This window comes from Ambystoma mexicanum, chromosome 9, assembly GCF_040938575.1.
Source record: "Ambystoma mexicanum isolate Mex_15411 chromosome 9, UKY_AmexF1_1, whole genome shotgun sequence".
In the NCBI taxonomy this organism is placed as follows: Eukaryota; Metazoa; Chordata; class Amphibia; order Caudata; family Ambystomatidae; genus Ambystoma; species Ambystoma mexicanum.
In genome coordinates this window covers 247,428,427-247,455,135 of record NC_090931.1, presented here as the reverse complement: position 1 = coordinate 247,455,135, position 26,709 = coordinate 247,428,427, and the positions used below count along the sequence as shown (strand labels likewise).

Here is a 26,709-nt window from a genome sequence, read left to right as displayed (position 1 = left end):
ATTCCTCATTGAAGGAACCCGGTAATGGAGCCCGGTTTGGAGGCAGCCATGGTGCTAGTAGCATCATGGCTACCTCCAAAATTGTAATGAGGCCCCATGTCTGTATTGTGGTGGTTCAGGGCATTTCTTTGGTTTGTGTCCTCTACATCCTCCACGACCTGCGGAAAATGAGAAGGCTTGTTGTTTAAAGGGAAGAAGACAGCTATCCAATCAGATCACATTTCACTTCCCAATAAAAATCAGGAGCCCATGCCCACAACCCGTCTTTTGGTCTTGGAATTCCAGTTATTGATTGCAGTCTCAAAACAGCCTATTACCACCATTGCCTTGTTAGATTGCACAGCTTTAGGGAACTACATGACCGTACCATAGCATCTCGCTACGGTATACCTTTGGAGAAGAAACCTGGGCCCGACTAAAGTAGAATTGATTGATGGAACCCTCTTAGCCGCCCCATCACTGACTATTCTTGCCTGCTCAAGTTGCCCTTCAGTCAGCATTCTGACCAACTGATGTTCGATGTCATTAAAACACCATCTTATCCTTTGGTACTCGGTCTTCCATGGCTCACGTTCTATAACCCCTTTGTGAACTGGGCGACTCAGATGTTGATTTTCAGATACACTATATGCACCACAGATTGCTATGCACAGCCATCTACTGCTACTGCTATCCAAACCAAAGAAGCTGGTATTGATCCATGTGTTTTTGCCATACAAGGGGTGCCTCCCGAATATCGTATGTTCTGGAGGGGTTTTTTGGAACCTGAGGACATCCCACTTCCCCACGTAGTTCTTTTGATTGCAAGATCAATCTCGTCCCAGAAAAAACAATACCTAATGGACGTGTCTATTTGCTCTCTCCCAAAGAACCTCTTGAGTTGCAAAGATACCTGAAGGACAGTTCAGTTTGGAGAAATTATACATATTACCCTCGCAATCTCTGGCAGGGGCACCCTTGTTTTTTGTACCACAAAAAGGAAGGCACTGTCCAACCCTTTGTTAACTATCGAGAGCTCAACAACATAACTCTGAAGGATCAGTACCCTTTACCCTTGATTTGTGACATCCTTGAATCTTTGAAGAATGCCAGACTATTCACAAAATTGGATCCCTGGGGAGCATACCATCTTGTCCAAATAAAAGGAGATGAATGGAAGACCGCTTTTTGAAACATCCAAGGGGCATTTCAAAATCGGTTGATGTCCTTTGGCTTGTGTAATGCCCCTGCGGTCTGCCAAAGGTTTTTGGATTCCATCTTTTCAGATTTTATCGTCCTTACGGTATGGGTCTATTTAGATGATATACTTATATTTCCCACAACTCTGGATAACCATCAAGTACAGGGTCTGGAGGAAAAACATTTATATGCCAAAGTGGAAAGATTTATATTTCATCAACAAAGTATTGTCTTTATAGACCGTATTATAAGTGACACCTGTATCCAAATGGATCCCACCAAGATACAGGCTATTAAGAACTGACAAAGCCCACAAGACAAAAAAGCAGTACCAAGTTTTTTTGGGATTTGCAAACTATTATCGGGATCACATAGCCGGGTTCTCACAAATATCCTTGAACATTACTTGCGTATTACAAGCCCATGTTTCCTTCCATTGGGATGGACCGGCTGAATCCACCTTCTAAACTCTGTAAAGGGCCTTTATGCCTGCAGCCATACTTCGGTATCCTGCTGACACCCTGCCCTTCATCAATGAGGCCGACAAGTCATAGAAAACATTTTGCTGGCCATAAAAGGCGAATTCACACAGTGGCAGCCTCATATCCAAGGGGCACAGAATCCAGTGATCGTACGAACTGACCATCAGAATTTGCTCATCCTTCAAACCATACAATGCCGCAACAGTCCGCTGGTCATTCTATTTTTCTCAATAGGAGTTTTTCCTTACCTACATTCTATCTACATTCTGCGTACCAGTAATAAAGGAGCGGATGCATTGTCACAGGCTTTGCTTTCAGATCCCATACAAGACCGCTATCCAGCCGCCATGCTCCCCCAAGCATTTTATGGGCACTGTCCAATCCTATTTGGAATAGTTCCATCAGTCTACTCTCATGGATCCCATTGCCTCTAGCCCACTTAAAAGCCCACTTAAAAGCGAGAAGTAAAACAACTCGACGCATTACTCTTTTTTGCTAATCGCTTATACGTACTGTCCCCTGCACAACGCCAAGGAGTTATTCATGGATTGCATGATTCCTGCCTCGTCGGGCATAGAGGGATCAAGACCACCCATGAGCTGGTGCTGTGTTCTTTGTGGTTGGTGCTGCATGCTCACCCAGAGGCTACAGATACTGCATTGGCTTCCCGCCCTTACCCGACGTTCCATGGTTGCTAACATTATGTGGAAATGCCCGTCTTCTTTCTGGGTTACGTTGCATGACGCTGTGGCAGCACGGTCGGTTTCCAAGACAACCTGCTGCAGAATACCCTTCGGGGAGTTGTGGCACTCTATAAATGGAGGATGCTACTGCATCCAGGTCATTCTCAATGCTCCTTACCTGCTGGAACTCGGTTCTCTGCATCTTGGGTCCTGACCTTCTGGTTTTCTCTGTGTTCCTGCTCCTCGCCTTCTGCCTGTTCCTCTTAAGGGCCTCATTATTCTTTATTGCCCCTTTGTAGCCTGTGCCTGCCCCAGCTGTTTGCCTCAGCTGGGGTTCCTTGTTTTTCTACTCCTTCCTTTGCCCGTGCAAGACCTCTTGACCCTAACATCCTGCTCCATCTCTTGATTTCTTGCATGGCTCTCAGGTCTACACTTCTGTACCTCCCGGCTCAGTGTCTGCACTGTCTCCGCATAGCGTAATTCTGGGAGGTGAGCCTGCGGTGTGGGGAGTCCATCCCCAACCATACCTAGGTTGAGACCAGATGAAGGAGGGTGAGAGAAGCTATCAAGAGGAAGACAGAACAACTAAAGAGAAGGAGGTGGTGGATAAGAGAAACAAGTGGAGGCGAAAGAGGGTGAAAGGAGTTATAAGTAGGAAGCTGAAACAACGGTAAGACCAAAAAGTGGAGAGAGTACCAACAACAGGAAGGAGGTGGTGTCAAGAAGCGTAGTCAGGTGGAGAGATGGAAAATAAGTGGTGACAAGAAGGAGAGTTGAGTACAAGTTAAGAGCAGAAAAGCCAATCCCTTAGGAGGGGAACAGAGCATTTTGATAGATCGGGGAGACAAGTAGGAGGGAGACAAATGAGGAGGAGAAAATCAAACACAAGGAAGAGAACATAGCTCAAAAGTAGGTAGTGACAAAACCAAGGAGCAATAAGCTTACATAGTAATTGAGACCTAACTCCTGGGAGAGACTGCGGCACAATCCTCAACCAGGTGCAATCTGAAAACCCCATGGTTCACCCAGATCATAACAAAGAACCATATTTCTGCCAATTAGCCCATGTTCAAGTGACCCAGAGCACCAGACACTGCAGTGCCACTTGCACACTAAGAGAATGACGATATCCTGACAACTTCTAGAAAGCCAATAGATGTAGAAATAGTGTTGCCGGCCCCCCAAATGCCATATCTGCTTATATATTCCATTGAAATCAGTCATCAAACTCCCTTTTTGAAGAGCCTCCCGCCCCGCCTCCCGCCTCATCATTCAGGCCCCCCTATGGGGGCCAGTCCCACAGTTTGAAAACCACTGCATTAGGCTAATATTCTCACTTTTACAATATTGGACTGCCAATGTCAGGTTATGGTTCATATTGGATCGTTAAGGGCTTAAAGGTAAACAATTACGATTCTTGCTTGAACCATCTGTTCCCACAAACTATAGGATGTACTCATGTTCAGTATTGCTCATCATGCCCTTCGTGTTCTATGGATCGTGTTCTAACTAGCCCACTGCTTCATCTTCGCATCTGAGCCCAGACCAACCCTGCTGTGTTCTCTATATACTCCCACTGCTCTCAATTAACTTGAGCTAGCCTAATGCACCTGTCTATTCTATTGCCCCTATCAGTCTTGAAATAGCTCGTTGTACCTGACATATTTTAGCAGTGCAGCCTGTATATTCTCACCACTTTTAATTAACTTAAAATAGACTATTGCATCGTGTAAATTCTACTGCATCCTACCTGATTTCAAAAAGCCTATTGTATCTCATGTACATCCTCAGTGCTTTCTGTGCATTTCCTCCGCCTTCAACCAAGTTGAACTAGCCCACTACATCATGAGCATTTTCAGTGCGTGTTAACTAATCGGAAATAGCCTACTGTATCTCCATGTGTAGCCTCACTGTTTTTAACTGACTTGAAAAATGATACTTACTGTACTCTGGTGTACCCGAGTCTACGCAAGCATTAGCACCCTACTACACCCATTACCAATGTAAGTTAATCTTTGATTGATTTACATTGCTAATGAGTTGCTGCCTTGAGATGTTACTGGCTTATGCTCTGCAAACACGTTGAGAGGCATCAGCTTCACCTCACTGATGATCCCCAACAAGGGTGAAACACGTGTATGGGGTTGCTGGTGGTACTCTCGTTCAGATTGGAATTGCCATTGTATTTCGGTGCTGGACTGCCCCTGGGCAGGACAAAGACTGATATGCAAATGGATATTTCCCATCTGTGAAAGGCACAGTGAGTAAAAGCAGTGGCTGCGAACTCTCAAGTGGTTAATAACCACTGAACAGGTTATCATGTCTGTTCTTGCGAGAGAGGGGCGCCCGCTACCTTTGTTAAACTATTTGTTAAGGAACCTGGGATTGGTAACCCTAGGTCTCCTGGGGGCAACCAGACGTGGTCTCCCTCTCACTGTGCTTAGAGAGGCATCAGCTTCACCTCACTGATGATCCCCAACAAGGGTGAAACACGTGTATGGGGTTGCTGGTGGTACTCTCGTTCAGATTGGAATTGCCATTGTATTTCGGTGCTGGACTGCCCCTGGGCAGGACAAAGACTGATATGCAAATGGATATTTCCCATCTGTGAAAGGCACAGTGAGTAAAAGCAGTGGCTGCGAACTCTCAAGTGGTTAATAACCACTGAACAGGTTATCATGTCTGTTCTTGCGAGAGAGGGGCGCCCGCTACCTTTGTTAAACTATTTGTTAAGGAACCTGGGATTGGTAACCCTAGGTCTCCTGGGGGCAACCAGACGTGGTCTCCCTCTCACTGTGCTTAGAGAGGCATCAGCTTCACCTCACTGATGATCCCCAACAAGGGTGAAACACGTGTATGGGGTTGCTGGTGGTACTCTCGTTCAGATTGGAATTGCCATTGTATTTCGGTGCTGGACTGCCCCTGGGCAGGACAAAGACTGATATGCAAATGGATATTTCCCATCTGTGAAAGGCACAGTGAGTAAAAGCAGTGGCTGCGAACTCTCAAGTGGTTAATAACCACTGAACAGGTTATCATGTCTGTTCTTGCGAGAGAGGGGCGCCCGCTACCTTTGTTAAACTATTTGTTAAGGAACCTGGGATTGGTAACCCTAGGTCTCCTGGGGGCAACCAGACGTGGTCTCCCTCTCACTGTGCTTAGAGAGGCATCAGCTTCACCTCACTGATGATCCCCAACAAGGGTGAAACACGTGTATGGGGTTGCTGGTGGTACTCTCGTTCAGATTGGAATTGCCATTGTATTTCGGTGCTGGACTGCCCCTGGGCAGGACAAAGACTGATATGCAAATGGATATTTCCCATCTGTGAAAGGCACAGTGAGTAAAAGCAGTGGCTGCGAACTCTCAAGTGGTTAATAACCACTGAACAGGTTATCATGTCTGTTCTTGCGAGAGAGGGGCGCCCGCTACCTTTGTTAAACTATTTGTTAAGGAACCTGGGATTGGTAACCCTAGGTCTCCTGGGGGCAACCAGACGTGGTCTCCCTCTCACTGTGCTTAGAGAGGCATCAGCTTCACCTCACTGATGATCCCCAACAAGGGTGAAACACGTGTATGGGGTTGCTGGTGGTACTCTCGTTCAGATTGGAATTGCCATTGTATTTCGGTGCTGGACTGCCCCTGGGCAGGACAAAGACTGATATGCAAATGGATATTTCCCATCTGTGAAAGGCACAGTGAGTAAAAGCAGTGGCTGCGAACTCTCAAGTGGTTAATAACCACTGAACAGGTTATCATGTCTGTTCTTGCGAGAGAGGGGCGCCCGCTACCTTTGTTAAACTATTTGTTAAGGAACCTGGGATTGGTAACCCTAGGTCTCCTGGGGGCAACCAGACGTGGTCTCCCTCTCACTGTGCTTAGAGAGGCATCAGCTTCACCTCACTGATGATCCCCAACAAGGGTGAAACACGTGTATGGGGTTGCTGGTGGTACTCTCGTTCAGATTGGAATTGCCATTGTATTTCGGTGCTGGACTGCCCCTGGGCAGGACAAAGACTGATATGCAAATGGATATTTCCCATCTGTGAAAGGCACAGTGAGTAAAAGCAGTGGCTGCGAACTCTCAAGTGGTTAATAACCACTGAACAGGTTATCATGTCTGTTCTTGCGAGAGAGGGGCGCCCGCTACCTTTGTTAAACACGTTGTGATACACGTGTGTAACCGACCTTTCATTGTGCCACCATCTATTTGGGACTCGCGCCCTAGTATGCATTCCGTTTGCACCCACCACGTGGCAATTTCTGTAACTAACTCATTGCTTACATGTCTGCATTTATCCTCTACCCATTTCACAATTTGAATACTGTATTACTTCTCACCTGCCTTATCAGTAGATTGTTGTACTCCGCTTATATCCTCCTTGATATCTGAATACTGTACTGAGTCCTTGCTTGACTTGCTAGCCTAGCATTGCATCAGCCTTTATCTGCCTTGCTATTCACATATGGCATTAGATTATATTGGCCCTACTATTTGATAGTCGCATCTAATATATACGTGCCTTTCCAATCGAACGCTACATCAGCCATTTCCTCCTATATTGAATTATGTATTCAGCCTGTACCTGCCTGACAATTGAGTGTTGCACTAAGTTTATGCCTATCTATGCAATAGTCTAAACTGTATCTAGCACACTCTTGCCTTGCCACTTGAATGTTGCAGTAGCCCATATTTGCTTATTATTTGAATACTGTATTTAGCCTACAATTGCATGACTATTGAATGTGGCACTAAGATTATGCCCAAAGCCTAAACTTGCATCTGTTAATAACCTGCTTTTCCAGGCTTATGATCATGGGGAAAACCACAAAAACTCAGACATTACACCTTGTACTAGACCTTCTTGCTATAATGGCCTCTGCATCCCTTGCCTCATGCCCACCTCAGGATAGAAACATGAGACTGAGAGCAAGACTGTCCCGTCTCCATGAACCTTCATCAAACCATACCATTAGAGGCTTCTCTCGTAAGACTGCCCAACCTACTGGATTAGCCAATAAACGGACACAACACCTTGACCATAATCTTTTGTCTACCATCCTCCCGGCTACTGCCCAGATACATTTCCAAAAAGCTACCCTAACTAAAACGAAACAACTTCCTTCTACTAAACTAACTAGCACCCTATCACTATCTGGGTCACTCATTAATGTTAGATCTATGGTGGCTCGTGCCGCTGATATCTCGGACACCCTAACTAATGAGAATTTAGACCTGCTGGTAATAACTGAGACTTGGCTCCACAAGGCCGCAGCCCCCGCCATCATGCTAGCTGTACCAGATGGTTACCAACTACTAAGAGCTGATAGACCAAACACCAGAGGTGGCGATCTAGCTATTATCCATAAATCCAACCTACCTATCAGACTGACTACCGCCCCTTCGTTCCAGTCCTGTGAAACTATCACAGCTAAACTTCACCTCTCTTGTAACCGCACCCTCACCAACTATGTGATCTATAGACCACCTGGACCTTTAGGCTCCTTTGAGGATGATTTCATTAGCATCCTGAATAATAATAATAAGGACCATGCACAAATTCTGCTGTTGGGAGATTTTAATCTTGGCTTCAACGATAGCAATGATAAACATGCCCTATCCGTAGCCTCACTACTGAACGATTATGGGCTGACACAAAAAGTCTCTGCCTCTACACATGCCAAAGGAAGGACCCTAGATTGGATTGCTGACCTGAACTGCAACATTAGTATTACTAATATAAGACCTCAATCATGGACCGACCACCACTAAATTTCTTTCTCTGCCTCACTTGACCTTATCCGCCCTAAACCGATACTTATGGCACTGCAACTTTCTACTAGGAGTAAAAAAGACATTAGTGCAGAAAATCTCCTACCACACCTTCTCTCTACTCTTGACAACCTAGTTAACAACACAGACCCTGCCCTACTTGTGGAAGTCTTCAATAGCACCATGGCTAAGGCACTAGACACCATCGGCCCAATCAAAACCCGTAAAGGTAGACAGATATCTCATCTGAGTAATTGGTTCACACCACAATTGAAAGAATTAAGGACTCAAAAAAGAAAGTTTCAATCAATTTGGCGCCATTCGCCTACCGAGAAGAACAAAATTAAGTTAACCAATCACTCTAAACTGTACAAAAAGGAAAATCATTTGCACTAAAAAGAACACCTTTAATGATAGAATATCCAAGGCTAAATCAGACACTAAGGAATTATTCTCCATCCTTCGCGAAATGGAATCACCTATACCTCAGGATGACAATACTCCTAAAGATAAGCCTTGGTGCACTAATATACAAAATGCCCTTTCGGATAAAATGAGCTCCCTCCAAATCAAAATTGCCAACAAGAAAGCTTCCCTGCTCCCACCGGCTGAGCCTTCACCTCAGCGGCAGCCACCTCTAAACCCATATAACAACACCCCCGACCATTCAGTTTTAAAAAAATATCTATCGTTGAGACAGAAAAAAATCATACTTTCATTGAAACCCTCTAATTGCAAAGGAGACAACTGTCCAGCTGAAATCATAAAGGATGCAGCCAGAGATTTAGCACCCTTTATTTCGGAGCTCATCAACGCATCCTTTAAGTCGAACCTTGTGCCTAACAATCTCAAACAATCTTGGGTGCTTCCTTTGCTCAAAAAACAAACCTTAGACCCCTCCATACCAACCAACTATAGACCCATCACCACAGTCCCATTCTTGCTTAAAATTATCGACAGAGTAGCCTATCTACAAATTCAGTACTACCTAGAAACCAATAACCTACTAGGCTCACGTCAATCCAGCTTCCTCCCCCTTCATGGCACTGAACCAGCCTTGATTGACCTCAAGACCCAAAATGACGAGTTGAAGGACAATGGTAAATCAGCTATGCTACTCCTCCTTGACCTATCAGTGGCTTTCTACTTTGTAGATCATGCAGTTTTATGTAACCATCTTAGTTCAGCTTCCCATTTTTCAAGTGATGTCATAACCTGGGTGCAATCCTTCTTTGTGAACCGTACAATGAGAGTCTTCTCCCAAGGATCATGCGTATCTCCCACCATGTACAACAACTTTACTAAGCCCTTTTTCGACAAGTTGGACAGATTGGGTGTCACCTACACTAACTACGCAGATGACTCTCAGTTCCTCATCCCCCTTTCAGGCAACTTCTTGGAAGACTCAGCCTTAGTAAACGGGATATATCTCCTCATTCAGGCATGGATGGCATCTCACGGCCTCTGCCTGAATGATGACAAAACAGAGCTACTGATCCTAGGCTCAGAGACGGCTATTAAAAAACTCGATCCCAGTTATGCCTCATTTAATATCGATAATAATGTCATCGAAGTGATGCTTGCAGTCAAAACCCTTGGTGTCTATATTGACTTGGCACTCACCTTTAAGAAGCAAATTAACGTTCTATCATCCTCTACAGCATTTACGTGCAAATTGATCCGAGCTTGCAGACCATTCCTATCTGAGACCAGCTGCATCACACTAGCCAACACACTTATTTTATCCAGACTGGATTACTGCAATGCTCTATATGCGGGATCCAACAAGTACGTTCTTGATAAATTGCAATGGCTCCAAAATAATGCCCTCAGAGCAGCTTTAAATATCCCGAACAGAGATCATATCTCTGCATTCAGAAGAAACGTCCACTAGCTTAAAATTAAAGACAGGATTGCCCTTAAAACCATCTCTCTTACCTTCAAATGTCTTAATAATATAGCGCCTCCCTACCTGGTAGAAAGAGTTAACAAAAGAACCTCTGACCGACCTACGAGAATGGCCAATGCCTACACTGTAGTGGTTCCCAGATATAAAAGGATCACAGCCGGCGGCTCTAGCTTTCTGGTCATAGCTGCCCAATCTTGGAATGGACTCCCCCTAGATCTCAGAACTGACCAACCCTACTCCAGATTCAGACGGAAAGTCCTCACCTGGCTACGAACTAATGACACTAACCTGACCGCTTCTCTTCCCCTATGCCCTATCGCCTTGCCCACTCCTAATGGCCTTTTATGATTACTTTGTCTTGCCACCGCCAAATGTATATTCTGGTATCCTTTGCTTGTATCTCGGAATTTCATTTGGTATCATTTGGTCACTGCCAATTCATGGTTGCATTTATGTCACCTCTGTTTCAACTGTTTATTACCCATTGTATGTAACCACCTTATCCTGTAATCTAGCCTCATTAGTATCCTTGCAATGCTCTGTAACTAGGTTTCTTAAGTTTTCTTGTAATGCTCGCACGCAGCTACCTGAGGGTTTTGGTCTTGCGCTATATTAAATAAATAAACAAACAAACGGACAACTCTTATGATAGATCCTTACTTAGGATCCAAAGACTTGCATCCTTGCAGCACTAAACTAGACAGTTTGGTCCCTTTCTGGAATCTCTGAAGAAAAGAAATTATTTTCCTGAAGCTCTCAAGGCAGTTGTAGAGAACACAGAGATGAAGACATAATCCCTACTTGAAAAGGGTCTCTCAAAGCCGAACACAGCATCTCTGCACTACCCCCCTCCCCTGCTCCCACTCCTCAAGCATTTGGCAGAAGTTCAGGAGTCATTCTGCACAAACTCAACACCACATGCATAGCGGAAGTGCTGCAATGCCCCACCATCCTGTCACGTGCTGCAGGTCTGGCACCCCCTCGTTGCACCGTTTCAACTCATTTGGTGAATTGGGCATTTTGCACCATTTTTGTGGCGTTAAGGATGGGAAAGTTAAGAGTTAAGGGGATATTCGAAAATTACTTTTGGGGTTGTGGGGTGTGTGCGAGGGGTGGTGTGTGTGGAAGGTTTATGGAGTGCTAGCTCCAATTAAAAAACACCACGAAAAATGCAGCAACACAGCCAGGCGATGAGGTGTTCCAGATCCGTATATACAGCAAGCACTGGCCAAAGGCAGAAGGAGGCAGTATGCAATAGAGCAGGCATATTAGAACAGTAACATGAGCATTACCTAAGCCATCCTCCAATGGGAACATACAGCTGCAGCCATTTTGGAATGGGCTTGAAGTCACCTTTCCCTGCAGAATAATGCCCAAGACCTCCACCTGCGACTGTCCTTAGAATAGAGATGGTAACCTTCATATTGCTAAGCTAGACATGATGCCCCTCAACCCAAGCACCATGCTGACCTTAACATCCTGGCAAAAGCAGCCGAGGCTGTCGTCTGCCAGTGGCAGGTGTACACCTTCAAGGGTAACCTAACAGGTACAAAATACGTATTTTCCATTGCAAACATATTTCTTGCATATCTGGCTTTGCTCGTTCATGCTGGGAGATGTAGGCTCATACATCGAAGGGTAAATGTAGAACTATGGGCCTCATTACGAGGTGGGCGCAAAGGGATACTGGGCACCGTTAAGGACATCGGTGCCGGTAATCCCTTTGCGCCCTATTCCGAGGTCCCTTAGCGGGTCCCTTCCTTAACGCCTGGTTTTACCAGGCGTTATGGACGGAGCCCGTTAAGGGACTTCAGAGCTAATAACGGTACCGCAATTTTTGGTACCGTTATTAGCACCTTCCCCCTTCCCATTGAGCCCTATGGGGGCTGGAATGGGGAATAGCTTTTTCAATGGGAATTTACCGGTCCCGCAAAGGTCGGAATAGACGGTAAGTCCCCATTGAACGAGGGCAGACTCAGTACCGGTATTGGAGGTAGTCATGGCGCTAATAGCGCCATGACTACCTCCAACCTCGGAATGAGGCCCTATAAGTCTCAAAAGTGCCAGAATGCAAAGTGCAGTCGTGTGCAAACTCATGACTGGCTGAAAGGTCACAGATGTCATGGGACCTCGTTGCAGCTGTGTGTAGTGAAGCTTGATACAATAACTGCGCTTAAGCACACTACTCATGGCTGTTTGTAGAACTACAGAAAGTGTGTGAGCGAAGGAAAGATTGGCAATAAATAGCTATATATACTATTTGCTACTTAGTAGATGATTTCATGTTTTTTTTAATTTTATTTAAGGCACATGTTACTTTCATTGATGCTTCTGCCTATTTCTCTGAAGAGGAGTGGACACTTCTACAAGAGTGGCAAAAGGACCTTTACCGAAATGTGATGAAGGAAATTCACCAAGCTTTGATCTCACTGGGTAACATTGAAGTGCATGTCATTTCCTATAGATTGTATGGCAAGTGTTGTTTCATTATTCTCTGAATGTTCATTTCTTATCTACTTTATTGTTTCCTTAAATAATATCTGCTCAAACTCAGATCAAGCACAAGAAATGCTGATTCAAGGGGGAACACATCCACTACTAGATTGGGGGTCTTAACTGATTGCAGTGGCCCCTAATATACTGCCTGTGCACTGCTGTTTTGCCTTTGGACAGGTCTTTCAGCACTGGTAGGCAGTGATCACAATTTTTCTCTTAACCATGCCTGATCCTCCCGTCCTGTTTTTGCTTTTCATTAGGTGAATGTTAGTCTAAAATTTAAAATGGGGGACAACACTACAAGTCCCAGAATGCAAAGACTAAAACCAGGATCTGATGATCCACTCAAGCATGATATGGGGAAATTGAGGGCTGTTGATAGAGTTGTTTGGTCTATTCCGCCAACACAACATTTCATAGCTGATCCCTTAGCTCATGATAATGAGAGGTTAAACTGAACAACTGTGCTTTATATGTTTATACACCCTCAACTGTATGTCTTTATTACTCACTTGCTTGAGTATAATTTTGTTTAACATAGCTACTTTTTGCACAAATAAAACTATGCTTGTGTCACTCGTGCAAATGCTTCATGAATAGTACCCGATTGTACTCTGAAAGAATATTATCACTGCACAAATCCAGATTCTTTGTTTTACCAAAGACTTTGCTTTCGATATAGTGGTCATTTTAGGGAACATCTTAATTACAATTGGTCTCATTACGACTTTGACGGTATATTGGCTTTAAAATCACCAATTTGTCACCAAACTCGTTCTCCGTTACCGCCACTCGGTCACATGGATGTACAACAGGATCACAAGTGGGTATGGTGGTTTTAATCCGGCCTCCATGGGAATTTTTGTGGAATTACAACAATTATTGGAGGTAAAGTGGATGCTATACCTTCAACTTTATGCTAGAGGTGAATCCTGCACGCTACTTACAAACTTGGAATTTGGCAGTGCAGTAAAAGTGGTGGTACCTCCAAAAAAGTGTCAGTAACAGAATTATTGCCACTTTTCTACCGCACAGACAAACTCGTAATGAGGCCCAATGCTTATCACTTTCAATATCATCCCTGGTTGGATAGAGTTATTAATGTGCCCGTTTTCTCTACAGAAAGTGAATTAGGCAGATTGTAGATATCACCAGCCCCCAATACCTCAAGGATCGGATCAAGGTGAATAAATTGGCACGCCACCTGCAATCTCAGGACAATCCTAGATTGCTTCAACCCAGATATAGGCTTGTCAGGTTTGGCGGTACTACTTTTGATGTCCAGGCTCTACTGGCGTGGAATGCCCTACCAGGTTCCATACGATCTGCAGACACACTCAGTGTCTTTAAAAAACTGGTTAAGCACCACCTTTTCAATATGAAACCCGGCTGAATTGATCTGTAGCTTCCCCCAGCACTGACCCATGTCTGTCATGTCTTTGTTTCTGTGTCCCTCTCTTTTTTTGTGTGCCCTGAGGCCTATGGGCATGTGGCGCTCTATAAAAATTTAATAATAATAATATCAGCGACTGCTCTGATACTTCAAGTAATATCACTGAAGGTACTCATCGGGTACCTTTGGGAAGTCACGTTATATATCTGTGCCTCATTCAAATAAATTATAATTATTTTGTGTTTGGCAACTAGAATGGCTGATGTTCATCATCATAACAGTAAGTTGCACATTTCGGAAAATATTACAGGCAATTGAATGTACGAGGGATTTGAGTGGGGTGAGTGGGATAATTTCTAAAGCACCAATGGCCAATTAAATTGCCTCTTGCCGCTGCTCATCACTGAAAAAAAGATGCAAACGTTAACTCGGCAGCAGAAAAGGCAAGATTTCAACTGAGACCTGTTCCGAATGTGATAAGGTTCTAACCACAGGGAGACGATTCCACTGTATGAAACGTGAGGGTATTCTCCCAGGAAGACCTCGAGAATTCCTTATTCAGGTGGTCAGGGACGGCTTGGCACTTTCAGATCCCAATCATGGGGTTGGACAAGCAAGGGAGGATCACCTGGGTAAGGGAACCCGGGGTTATGCTCAGGGGAATAGCCCAGGTGAGAAGCGGTATCATACCGGGGAAGAAGGAGAGGAGGGTGAGATCCATGAGATCTTTGTGGGCTGTACCACATCTACCCCCCTTTAACCCATTGAATCTCTCATACCCAAATCTACCATCCCCTCCGGATATAACCAACCCCCTAGGATCCCACACCCCTTGCATTTAGAAACTATCTCTCTCAGAATCCCTGTTTTCCTGTTCCCTATCCGAATACTCCCAATCATTCTTCTCCATGTCCCTCTGGTTATTCTGCCCCGAACACCCAGTCTACTTGGACTAAATACTACCATTCCCACAATCCCCCGGTTCCTTTCACAATAAGAATCCCAGTCATTTCTATCAATCTCCCCCTTACAAGGTCATCAACCCTCCTGATACAAGGGTTGTAATTCCCTAGAACACCTCTTCCCCATCCTACCCCATATGATACTCTGACACTCCAACCCTCCCCTTTTCCGACCTAAACACTTATTCACACCCTAGAAAACAATGGACTAACCCTAAAGCCATTTACCTGACATGTCCCCACACGAGGGTCAGGCAAAGTCAGGCAATAAACCTGAATCACACACACCTGACGGCCCTTCCCTTTCCCCACAGGGATAAAAGGTGGAGCAAGAAAGCACAGGACGAGCAAGGCAGACCGCACAATGAGACAGCTGCCCAGGCCCGGCAGTCCAAGAGGAAGAGAAACATTGAGTGGCTGACAAGGAGAGACACAACCTTGCCCTTTTCGACTCAAACCCGCGAAACCTCCAGAGAAGGAATCGTAAGACCGAGGGCAATAGCCCAAGTGTGTTGCAGCAGATGTCAACAGTACACGAAGCATGTCGACACTGATAAGCCGGAGAAAAGGAGACTCCTGCTTCCGTGGTACTGGCATTGACTCCCGTAACAAGGAAAGCTACACGGTTCAGCACAGCCGGTGAGTCGAAGGAAGAACTGCGGTGTGTTGAATGAAAGACGAAAACTGCCATGATTGAAAGAAGTTCAAAGAACTGTAAAATTGAAAAGGGAAGTTCAGCTGCAGAGTGGACAGGCACCACGTGGCTGCTAACTCGAGAGACTCTGGTCGACCCAAGGTTAATTGAAACTACAGATGCCAGAAGGCTGTAGGAGAGCCGCCAAGACAGGTCAAAGTGGTCATACAGGAAGTCTAGCAAAATCCCTGTACAGTTAAAAGTCTTTGCCCTACAAACTGTATGAAAGCAAGGGAGGTCAATCCAGCAAAGCTTGAAAGTAAAGAGGGGTCAGCGCCCAGAAGAAGGGGACGCAGGGGCGAGCCACTACCACCCTAAATGAGAGCCATAGTGAACCCGACGGAGGGAGGCTAACTGTCGATAAGGGGTCGGAGCCCGGCAGAGGGGGATCAAAGGGTGAAAAGTTGTCCCCCATAAGACTGATGAAAGTAAAAGCCAGAATTGAAAGCAAAAGTGAATTGTGAAGTGACAAGAGTGAACCCGGCAGAGGGATGCCAGTAAAGAGGCTCAAAGTCTAATGTCCCAAGAAACAGTGTGTTGACAAACGTGAACCTGGCAGAGGGATGTCCACGGAGAACTGTTTATAAAGACATTGAGGTTTGCAAACAGCAGAAAAGCCACAGTGAACCCGGCAGAGGGAGGCTGAAAGATTGGAGAGGCGGTCAGCGCCCAGAAGATGGGGACTCAGAGGTGAAGAATCCTCACCCTAAGTAAAACAAGTAAAACAAACGTTCATTCTGTTAAAAAAACATTCGTTTTTATTATTTGAATACGTCAGGTCCTCAAAGGCAAGATACTTTCAAGAGAAACAAGACTTGGCCATCGGCGGCCCTGATAGCTGAAACCGGAACTGTCGTCTTGTACTGGGGAAAGCTCAAGAAGTGTGTTTTGCTCCAAGATCACATTTTACCCCGTGCTGAAAACGTTGGGAAGGGAGACCCAAGCTATCGCACCCTGACATATTATTTGTGAACACTTTTTTCTTTTCTTGAAAACTATCCCACACTCTTTTTGTACTAGTTGTAAGAACAGTGATGTATGGATTGAACAACAGGGAAAGATTGGGGAGCCGTGTGTTACACCACATAGTATTGTAGATGAAGAAGACTGGGTGGAGTCCAGCATGATCTGCTGGAATATTTACAATAAGAAGGATGAGCTCCAGTGTTAGAAAAAAAGTTAGGAGGAAAGGCGACTGACAAAGGGTCCCATGATCCACCGCGTTGAATGCTGCCAAGTCGACTAAGCAGATCAAGGTACAAGGGCCTACTTCAATTGTCTCCAAAGCAGAGACTTGTATTGTGAGAAGGACAGATTAACCTTAAGTGCCATGGGTGAGGTATCTCGTCCTTGGGATTACCTCCCTGTTGCCACGGACTAGATACCTCGTCCTTGGCACTGAAGGGGTTAATGAAACAGAAAACGTTAGAAGGCCTTGAATGGCGAAATACCAAAATCACCAAAAAAGGTTTTGGCACGGGGGGGGGGGGAACCCATGGCAGTTAAAAGGTTAAGTATCATGTTCATGACAAATGTCGGACCTGTTATTTGCTATGGTGTAATTCTGAATCTGGGTGATGCAATAACTAAAAAGGTTTAACCATAAGGAGTAGTGTGGCGATGGGGCGATAGTGTGCAGATAACACTGGGTCAAGCAAGGTTCACATCCTAGCATTTTTAGATGGATGATTTATGATCTTGGTGATTGTGGAGGCAAACAAATCGGTAGTAGAATTTGTGGGTGTGATGTGGAGAAGTCTACATTGATATGATATGATATGATATGGCATTTGTAACGCGCCTATACACAAGTGTTTCAAGGCGCGACGAGGCAGGGAGGGGGGAACAAGGGGAGACAGACAACAATCCTACTAGGCCAGGTGTCATTCAGATTGCGCAAGTGCATGGGTAGGGGGGGACGGGAAAAGTGCAAGGGGGAAGGGAGAGGGGAAAGTGCAGTACAGGGTCAGTGATGAACAAGATAAATAATGAGGGCCAGCTGGTGGCAAGTGCAAGATAAGTGCAGACAAGTGCTGGGAAGGGGGACTGTAGGGATACAGAGACAGCCCCGCAGTGCAGGGGTTGCAAGGAAGGCAGTGCAGGGGAGAGTGGCTGGGCCAAGGACCGGATTGGTGAGTGGCCCAGTTGCTGATTCAGTACAGTTTCAGTGATTTAGCAGGGGAGAGGGGGAGAGAAAGCAGAAGCAAAGAGGAAGGTTTTGAGGTGCTTCCGGAACCGGAGATGGTTCTCCTCAAGTTTCAGGGAGGCAGGAAGGCTGTTCCAGAGGGAGGCCCCTGCTGCGGAGAGAGATCTCCCCCCAACTCGTTGCTTGGAGAAGCGGCTGACCCTGAGGGAGTTGGAGGCGGAAGAGCGAAGTGCTCGAGAAGGAAGATATTTAGGAAGGGAGAGTTGAAGGTATTTTGGCCCCAGGCCCCAGAAGGCCTTGTGGACAATGCAGAGGGTTTTGAACTTAATCCTCGCAGCTACAGGGCGCCAGTGTAGCGATTTCAATCCTGGAGAGATACGGTCCCTGGGCTTGAGGCATTCTGTCCTCCGCTTAAAAAAGCCTGAAATTTGGAAGTTGTTATGCCCGTGTCCATATGTTTTATGTCAATTGGGAGCCCCACGTCATGGATATCAATTTCAGAAAGGGAGGCGCTTTATTGGAGGTTTTAGTAAGGAAGAATTCCTCAATTTTGTGACACGAGGCAATTTACGCTACAACGGCATGACTGATACAGAAATATCATGCACTACCTTAAATATAATGTTTTCCATGCTGGCATGCAATTTGGTCCTTTTAATGAAGAAGAATTTGTTTTCCACTGAAATAGCAGAATGGTAAGCTATAACTTAATGATTTAACTATTTTAGGGAGTGTGACAACCATGACGAATTTCTTATTTTTAGTTTAAAAGATTTGTTTAGAAGCAATAGATTGGAAGGCTCTACTCACTATGTAATGTCATAGCAATTTGTAAGATCTTCACAGTTAGAGCCATACATTGAGGTAGATTGTAGAGCGGCAAGTAGCAGGGTGAGAGACTCTCTGGTGATGTTTTAATTGAGCGCCAATCGGGAGTACCTGAAATGTCAGTGTAAGTGGTTTATAGACAGTATCTAAATAGCAATAGGAATAAGGTAGTGGTCATTCTAGATCAGAAGGAGAGGAGGATCGGTCATGAGAGGTATTACTCTGATAGTGACGTTTCTAAAATGTGGCCATGATCATTTGTCAGGACAGAAGTAGTCATAAAAAAATTAAAGCCTTTGCTTAACTCTGTAGGAGCACCGGGCGAGGGTCAGATGCGATGTCAAGGCAGAGATTAAAGTCCCTGAGAAGTAAAAGGTGGCTATATTGATAGACTATAAGAGTAAGAGTCAAGATGATAGTTGATTGAAGTGGTTGGAATAAAGGTGGGGAAGGAGCAAAGAAAAACAATCATGTTGGATTTAGGTGAGAGATAAATCTGAGCAATAAATGTCTCATTACCAGTTTGGCAGTGTGTTCAATGGTAAGGACTCTCACCTCTAATCGAAGTGTGATTCAATTTGCTGAGTGTACAACAGTAGAACTAAGGAGCTGATGGCAGGTCCAGAAAACTGTAAAACATGTTTTAGTAAGGAACCGGATGTCTTGATGAAGGTCGTCAGTGAGATCATGGTTCAGGAGAGTGCTTTGAACTGTTGAACGGCAGCTGAGGAAGGCACAGTGAGTTGTCTGATCAGAGTATGAGATCCCGATTCACAGGTTTTTGATGTGAAAGAGAGTGGCTGTGTCAGGAGCCCCACTCTAAGGTGTGAGGGCCATGGTGTAATCATGTTGCAAAGGAAAAAAAGGAACTATGATAGAGCAATCACAGGGTGTACAGGACCAACCCATTACTGTTACCGCTCCTTGTTTTCTGATGTTGCCTGTAGAGAGAGAGAGAGAGAGAGAGAGGTGCTTTTGATTCTGCCATCTCCAAGCACAAGCGCCTTACTTGCTGGTATCCCAGCTCTAGGACCTGAGACTTAGTCCTCGGCAGTCTGAGAGATGAAGTCTTCCTGTCCTCATGCAGTAATGATCTTCTCCAATCCTTCCTCTGGTCCCCCAGCCTGGGGGACGGATGGGCCATGCATGGGATTCGGCCTGGATGATATCAGCTGGATCAGTTGTGTTGCATGCTCTGCAGACCGAGGGACTGATGAAAAAAGAAAGTTCCAAAGTCTGAGCAGCGGTGTCTCCTCCGCAGGGTTCACATTTCATTAATGTAATCACAAAAATGTTTACTTGCAATCAGCATCACACAGATTACTTCTACAGATTAGTTGAGAATGTGCAGATCTGCCCCTAACTCACACTACATAGTTACAAAGAACAAAATCTTACACTCATCGGATTCCCTCATAAATAATTATTTACAATTACACAAATTGCCTGTTCGTTGTGTAGATGTCATTTCACAAAGTACGTGGACCCTAGTCTGATAACCTGATGTGTTATTTCTGCTTTTAATGAGGCGATATTCCCTGAGGTGGCGGGCCGACCCTGCAGCTAATGGCACGCCGCCCAACTGAAGGGCCCAATCGCAGCAAGGTTCCGTTAACAAAGGGCGGGCCGTTACACGGGTACTGTCTTATTATTTTTAAATGGAAAGTGTTTTCTCTCAGTGAACGGGATGCCTTGTGGTGTTTTGTTTACAGAGAGAAAATACTATACCAATATGGCAGCCAAATGGAGTTGGAAAAGGAGTGGCAGGAGCTGAGGCGGTGATTCCAGCCACTGCAGCAATCAGTTAAGTGCGATAGGGGAGGGAGAAAAAAAATCTGGGTCAGTGGGGGGGCGATGGCAGGCAGGGTGAACCGGCCATCAGGTGGCTTGGAATATGGGCTAACACTAGCAGCATCAGCCCGCGTTCCATACCTCTTGATTATTTGGCACCCCCGCCCAGGGTGCTAATAACAGAAACAAAAAGAGAAGGTGTGTATTTGTCCAATTATCTCTATTATATTAGAAACTGAAGAAAGGCTTTCTTAACTTCAAGAGATTTTACATTTTACTCACCTGTTCTGATCAATTGTAGCATCCCTCACCACATCAAGTTATGTATGGGTTGGATTAACATTTTTTATGCACAAGGACAGGGAGTGAACAGTTACTTGTGCTTTTGACAGCATTCCGTGAAAATGACTCCCAAGGAAAATGTCACCAGGAGGAGATGGTTATTCATAAGTAGACCCTTACTAAAATCAGGCACTTTTCACAAATATTCTAGGACTGGAGATTAGACTAGTAAATACCCCCAGTGCTATAATATGTTTCAGAAGGCTTTTGTGGATTCGGGAAAAAAATTGCATCACCGACAACATTTTCCTAGTGACATTTTCACATAGAATCCTTTTGACCAGCAATATCTAGAACATATTGTGCTATTGGCTGGCTCCAGGCTCAATAAAACATACTATTAATACAATATTATCACAGCAGTAACAACTTCCTTCTATTGCCCCTCCCTCAGTGCATTGTCAGTTTTGAGAGAGCTTGAGATGAGAACTTATACCAGTCGGTAGCAATTATATTCAGAGTAAACTGATTGGCTGTATTGCTCAGAACAATCAAATGAATGTACTAGTGCATCTTTTTGTTGTGTTCCTAGTGACTGATGGATACTATGTTCTCTCTAATTTTAACAACAGGTCCTCTCATTACCACCACTGTCTGTTCATTAAGAGCTAAAGAAAAAAAGGAGACATGTCCAAATGACTACAAGTATGCTGATGATAAACCCGGGATGAATCATTCCACAGGTGAGGAAGGCGGATTAGCTGCTACCTGGGAGCAATGCCTAGATTCCTTCTCCCCAGGGCCCTTGCACGGCCTGGCAGGGTTTCAAACACACACTCACTAGCAGATGCGCAAACTCTCACCATGTGAACACAAATGCATTTAGGGGATAATTAAAAGAGAAAATTCAAAGATGTGGTTGGGATCATCAACTTCCCACTCACAACATCCTATGAAATCACATTCTTATGACACATGAACGTATGGGGATGACTTGTTGTTTTTGTCTAATGTTAATAACAGGTTCTCCTGTTGACACCACCATCTGTCCTTTAAGAGTTGAAGAAAAAAGAGTAATGTGCCCCATGGAACACCAATTCTCTGAAGGAAGACACAGGATTAATCAATCCACAGGTGAGTAATGTGCATGAACATTATCAGGGTTCAATTATTCTTGATCACACCACTGTAAATTCAGACTTCATTTAGTTCAGCATAGTTCCAGTTAGAACTAGTATTCCATCATAATCCAGGTAATGAAACCTTTTTTTTTACAAATTACTATCAACGTTGTGTGAATTACTTTAATTGTTCAATTCCGCTAGTCAATATGAGGATCAGTAGATCTGTGAGGAAATGAGTAAAGAAGTACATTAAAGCATGGCCTTTCTTGCCAGGGGCTTTGCTGGAATGTGCATTAGCACCCGGGACAGGGGGAGCGGCCAATCAGGCTCCATGAAACGTGGGCTGAAACCGCTAATCTCAGCCCGTGTTCCATGCAACCTGCAGGCTGCTTCTCCTGTCGCGGGCTGCCATGTTCCCCCCTACCTCCCTTTTTTGTGTTTTGTGTTTTATTTTTACTTTCTCAACCTCCCTCCCCAGCCCCACTTGACTGATTGTTGCGGTGGCGGTAACTGCCGCCACCACAGCATCTTCACTCATTCCTTTCACGGTCGCGATGGTAATAGAAGAGGAGCTCCGTACGGAGCCCTGCCTTTTACAAACATGGTGGCCATTTTGGATAACTTTGGTAATTTAGGGTGCTAATGGCACTTCGTTCCAAATGCTGAAACAGGGGGTAACGGCCGGAGCCCATGTTAACCACCCTCGCTTCATTCGGCCAATTAACTCGAGCTGTCAGACAGTTACCCCCCATTCTAGGCCTTGAAAGGGGTGCTAACGCCACATTGTCGCACATTAACATTTGGAATGGTCAGATGGATACTGTGAGTGGTCAGAAATGAGAGGAGGCACAAAGGTGTAATATTCTCAACATCAGACATTTTTATTAAACAGAAATGGATTGCATAAAAGCCTCTCTTACCCTATCCTTAAAAAGCATTTCCCTGCTATCCTTAAGAAGAGTTTCCCTGCCTAGGAAACTAAAATTAAAGATCAGTCTGTGTCAAGTCGTTAGAAACTTACAAACCGTCCTTGTGTCCAAAACATTATAATCTGACCCTCACACTGGAACCAAACAATTAAGATTGTAAGGAAATATCTCTGATTTATGTTTAGAAAAAAGTGTTCATAATCACAATATAAAGATAAATCCAACAAGCGTGTTCTCCATGGAGAAACCCTTCGATCCAGGGGATGGTTCCCTTCCCCTGGGTGTTTAGGTAGGATGTCAAAGGTGTTCCTTTTGAACAACAGTTTCTTGGTATCACACACATTTCTCTTTATTAAACTGTTCCCTTGATTCTTTATACTAGGTCTAGAAAGTTATTTTTCAAACAATACATTCCATGATAAACTTTCTTTAACTTCCTTTGTACCTTTGACATTGTCTGGTAGATTTCTCTGCCAGGAATCCTCTTCTCTGCTCTTCAGATCTCCTGGTGTACTCTCCTGCCAGATATCTTGCCACAATGTTAAGGTTCTTATGCAGTTTCAAAATGCCTGGTATATTTGGTTGCCAGGACTTCTATTATGGACTTCTTAGATTCCCTGGTATAATCCCTGGTATAATCCCCTGCCAGGTATCTCGCCACAATTGTAAAGACTTTATACAACGTTGGTGGATTGCCTGGTATACTGCCTGGTATACTCCCCTGCCAGGAATCCTTCTCTGGAGTTTTGCAGATCCCCTGGTGTACTTCTGTGCCAGGTATCTTTCCCCAACTGTCAACTGCCTGCTGTATTCCTTTTACCAGGACTACTTATTGATTTCACTGTTCTTTTCACTATGCCAGAGCAGCATCAACGTTGTTGTGTTTCAATATGTTTACTTAGTGTAACACTTGCTCCAGCTTTCTCCCACATTGACATTTCATGCATAGGTATTTGTTCAGGTTTTGTTGCTGCACTTTATCTTGTCGGTATTCAAATATTCTTCCTTTTGGGCATTGTTTTAATATTGGGTTTTGTCTGTATTTAAACTGCATTTGAGCATTGTCCATAATAGCAGTCTCAAATAATTAATTCACTTGGTTGCATGCATGTTGGTACGCTCCAGGGACCCCAGTGGCTCTGGGCAGACTCACCATTATTTTGTAACGTCTCTGACTTATGGCGTGCCTTTGTGGTGAAGCTTCCTCTCTGGGATGGCTTCCAACACAATGCAGACGTTTCGCCAGCGTTCCCTGCAGCCCTGCGTTCACTTGCTGGCTTCCCTCTGTGATTTACACCGGAGAATGCTGCTTTCCGGCATGACCGTACCCCCAGGAACTCCACCATGGCCCCCAGTGCTTACACGGTCCTTTGTATGAATCTGCTGCTTCTCTCCTTCCTTCACACCATGCCGGCATGTGTGACTCACATTTGCGAGCAGCCACATGGATCTGCCCGTCCAGGCCATGTAGTAGAAGTCAAGAGTACAAGGAAGGGAAAGCACCATCAAAGGACTCATGATGAGCAGGAAGGGCAAAACAAAATCATGAAAAAGTCCAGCACTTTGAGGGTACTGCCAGCTGAAACATTTCACCATTAATGGGCCAGAGCCCACAATTATGGTTTTGGTGAGGCAGAAACATTTGCGATCTAAGTTCCTGTTAGGGCGACCTGCACTTGAATAGATTCATTGGTTTGATAGCTTGGGCATCAGATTTTATGACTCTGGTTCATGGAAAGCCCACGTGGAGAAACATATCCTAATTTTAAAGCAAACTGTGTTGTGGAGGGCAGTTCTGCGCTTTTCATCGGTACCCAGTGATTCTAATCTTGGAGGCCTGCAGAGCTATGGCGGCTGCAAGACCATCATGTGCAGAGGAGATTTGGGGTTATGTAAATCACTACAGAGTGCTGAGAATGTTTTTATACATTCAGTGACAGTAAACCATGGATAGTTGGGAATCAGACCGCTTTGTGAAAACCTGGCTTCAAAACCTCTGTCATGGGCCTTCTATGAAGGAATATGAACCTTCTAGGGTCCTTTACTCTAGAAAGACCAATTGAGAGAGCTGATTGCCCAACCAATCCAAGAGAACCTAGGGCGGTTCAGAGTCATCAGACAGAGCATTGTAAAGCTTTATTATGACCACTTGTGGGATTTTCTCGATCAGATTTCCAAATTTTTCCTGCAGGAACTGAAGGCAAGATATTGGGAAATCAATGACAAAGCTCTATTTGAGATGGTCATTTAGAACCCAGACTATCCGAATATTTCAGCTGAAATTCCCAAGGAGGCGCAAATGCTACCTTGAAAGGACAATTTGAATCTTGAGATGCGAGCTCCATATTTAAAGTTTCACATAAGCTCTGCTCTGCAGTGTAATGGAGGGGATGTGAAAAGGTCAGGATTTGTGCGACTGCCTCTGCACGTGTGGATCATTGTTCAAACCTATTCCTCATTTTGTATTCCCCTCTCCAAATTGCACAACCCTCAGGCATAAATGGATGAGAAATCTCCACAAAGCACTTGTGTGGGCCCACAGTAAAACCAGCGAGGTGGTTGTGTTTGTAGTCACCCGTAATATATGGAGAGCATAAGCGCACAGAAGACATTGGTGGCTTGTCTGGAAACCTCTTAGAAAGTTAGCAGGAAAGTTTCCAGCTTTGTAATAATAATGACAAGGGGAAGAAAGCGATGAGAAACCCTGGTTGAAGTTGTATATAGATTTTATCTTTTCTTCTTCTTGTTACATTTTATTATTTTTATTGTCGAATTGTGATTGCGTTCTATTACTTGTCAAAGCACATGGTGCTGATCATATACATTTTACCTGACTTGAGTAAGAAACACGTATGAAAGAAAGCCAGTGAGATGGAGTTAAAATTAAAGAACACGTGTCACTGCTGGAGACAAATGTAAGAGAGACGCACAACACAAAAGAAGCCAGTAGCTCTACACTGCAAAAATAAGAAGCGTGTCAACCAGCAGTGATAAAAAGGAAAAGGTATTAGAGAAAGAACATGTGGATTATGGAGGAACACACAGCAAAGAGAAAAGGGGATAAACAAAGCAAAAGAGAGAAATAGCAAGGCAGAGGCAAAAACAGCAGCACTTGTGAGAGAAGAAAAAGAGGGATACCCACAAGAAAATGAAAAGGAGAAACACGAATGATGAAAAAGAAAGCAGACAGAATACGTTTAGGGGAAAAGGGACCTGAAGCACAGATTCTGGATTAAGAACTAAAGAGAGAGAGACAGGGGAGAAACAATTGTTATTTACTGTGAGAAAGCAGAAGGTGACTCACCCACTAGTCCCTGAGGAGCTGTCATCCAGGTGGCCAGGACACAGCCATCGCTTTTGGATCCAGTTCCTGGGGGTGGACCCGTGCGGGAAGATCACCTGGGTGAGAGGTCTTCGGGCAGTGGGAGTGGGACACTGGATGGTGAGACACGGTATCCCCTTCCCTATAACACCTTAACCCCATCCTACTAAGTAGGATATTTTGGAACTCTACCCCTCCTTTACAACACGAACACCTTCTCACGGGCGCCCGCAATGAGAGAAAATGGACCAACACCCGAGCCGTGTAGCTGACATGTCTCAATACTATGGTCAGGCGAGGTCAGGCAATTATCGACAATCACTCACAATCACCTGACTTCCATTACACTTCCGCACATGGCTAAAAGGCGGAGCACGAGAGCACACTCTGAGTGAGGCAAAACACATAAAGAAACAGCAGTTCCAAGATGGCAGTTTAACAAGAGAAGAAAGACGGCAAAACAGAAAGGGATCATGAGGAGGTAAGTACCCTTGACCTTTTCGACAAAGAACTGTTGCTTTCATGAGTCCTCCATATTGGAAAGCATAAAACCAGGAAAACAGGCTGAAGAATCCTGCATTGTGTGTCGGATATACCCGGGGACCTTCAGCGTCAATAATCAAGGCAGGGAGAATCACCAGCCACCGTGGTACTGTCCTTGGCTCCAAGAACACATCCGCGTCAGTGAAAACAACACAGCCAATGATTTGGGGAGACA

At 44.8% G+C, this 26,709-nt stretch overlaps 1 protein-coding gene across 2 annotated transcripts in view; it reads left to right on the top strand.

Moving 5' to 3' along the window:
- The window catches only part of LOC138487918 (zinc finger protein 391-like), a 104,338-nt gene that overhangs the window by 25,763 nt on the left and 51,866 nt on the right, over positions 1-26,709 (top strand). For both annotated transcript variants that reach the window (XM_069614543.1, XM_069614544.1), the window contains exons 2-4: positions 12,331-12,457; positions 21,249-21,359; positions 21,640-21,750. In XM_069614543.1, coding sequence (XP_069470644.1) covers positions 12,331-12,457; positions 21,249-21,359; positions 21,640-21,750 — 349 coding nt within the window. The remainder of the gene's footprint in view (positions 1-12,330; positions 12,458-21,248; positions 21,360-21,639; positions 21,751-26,709) is intronic.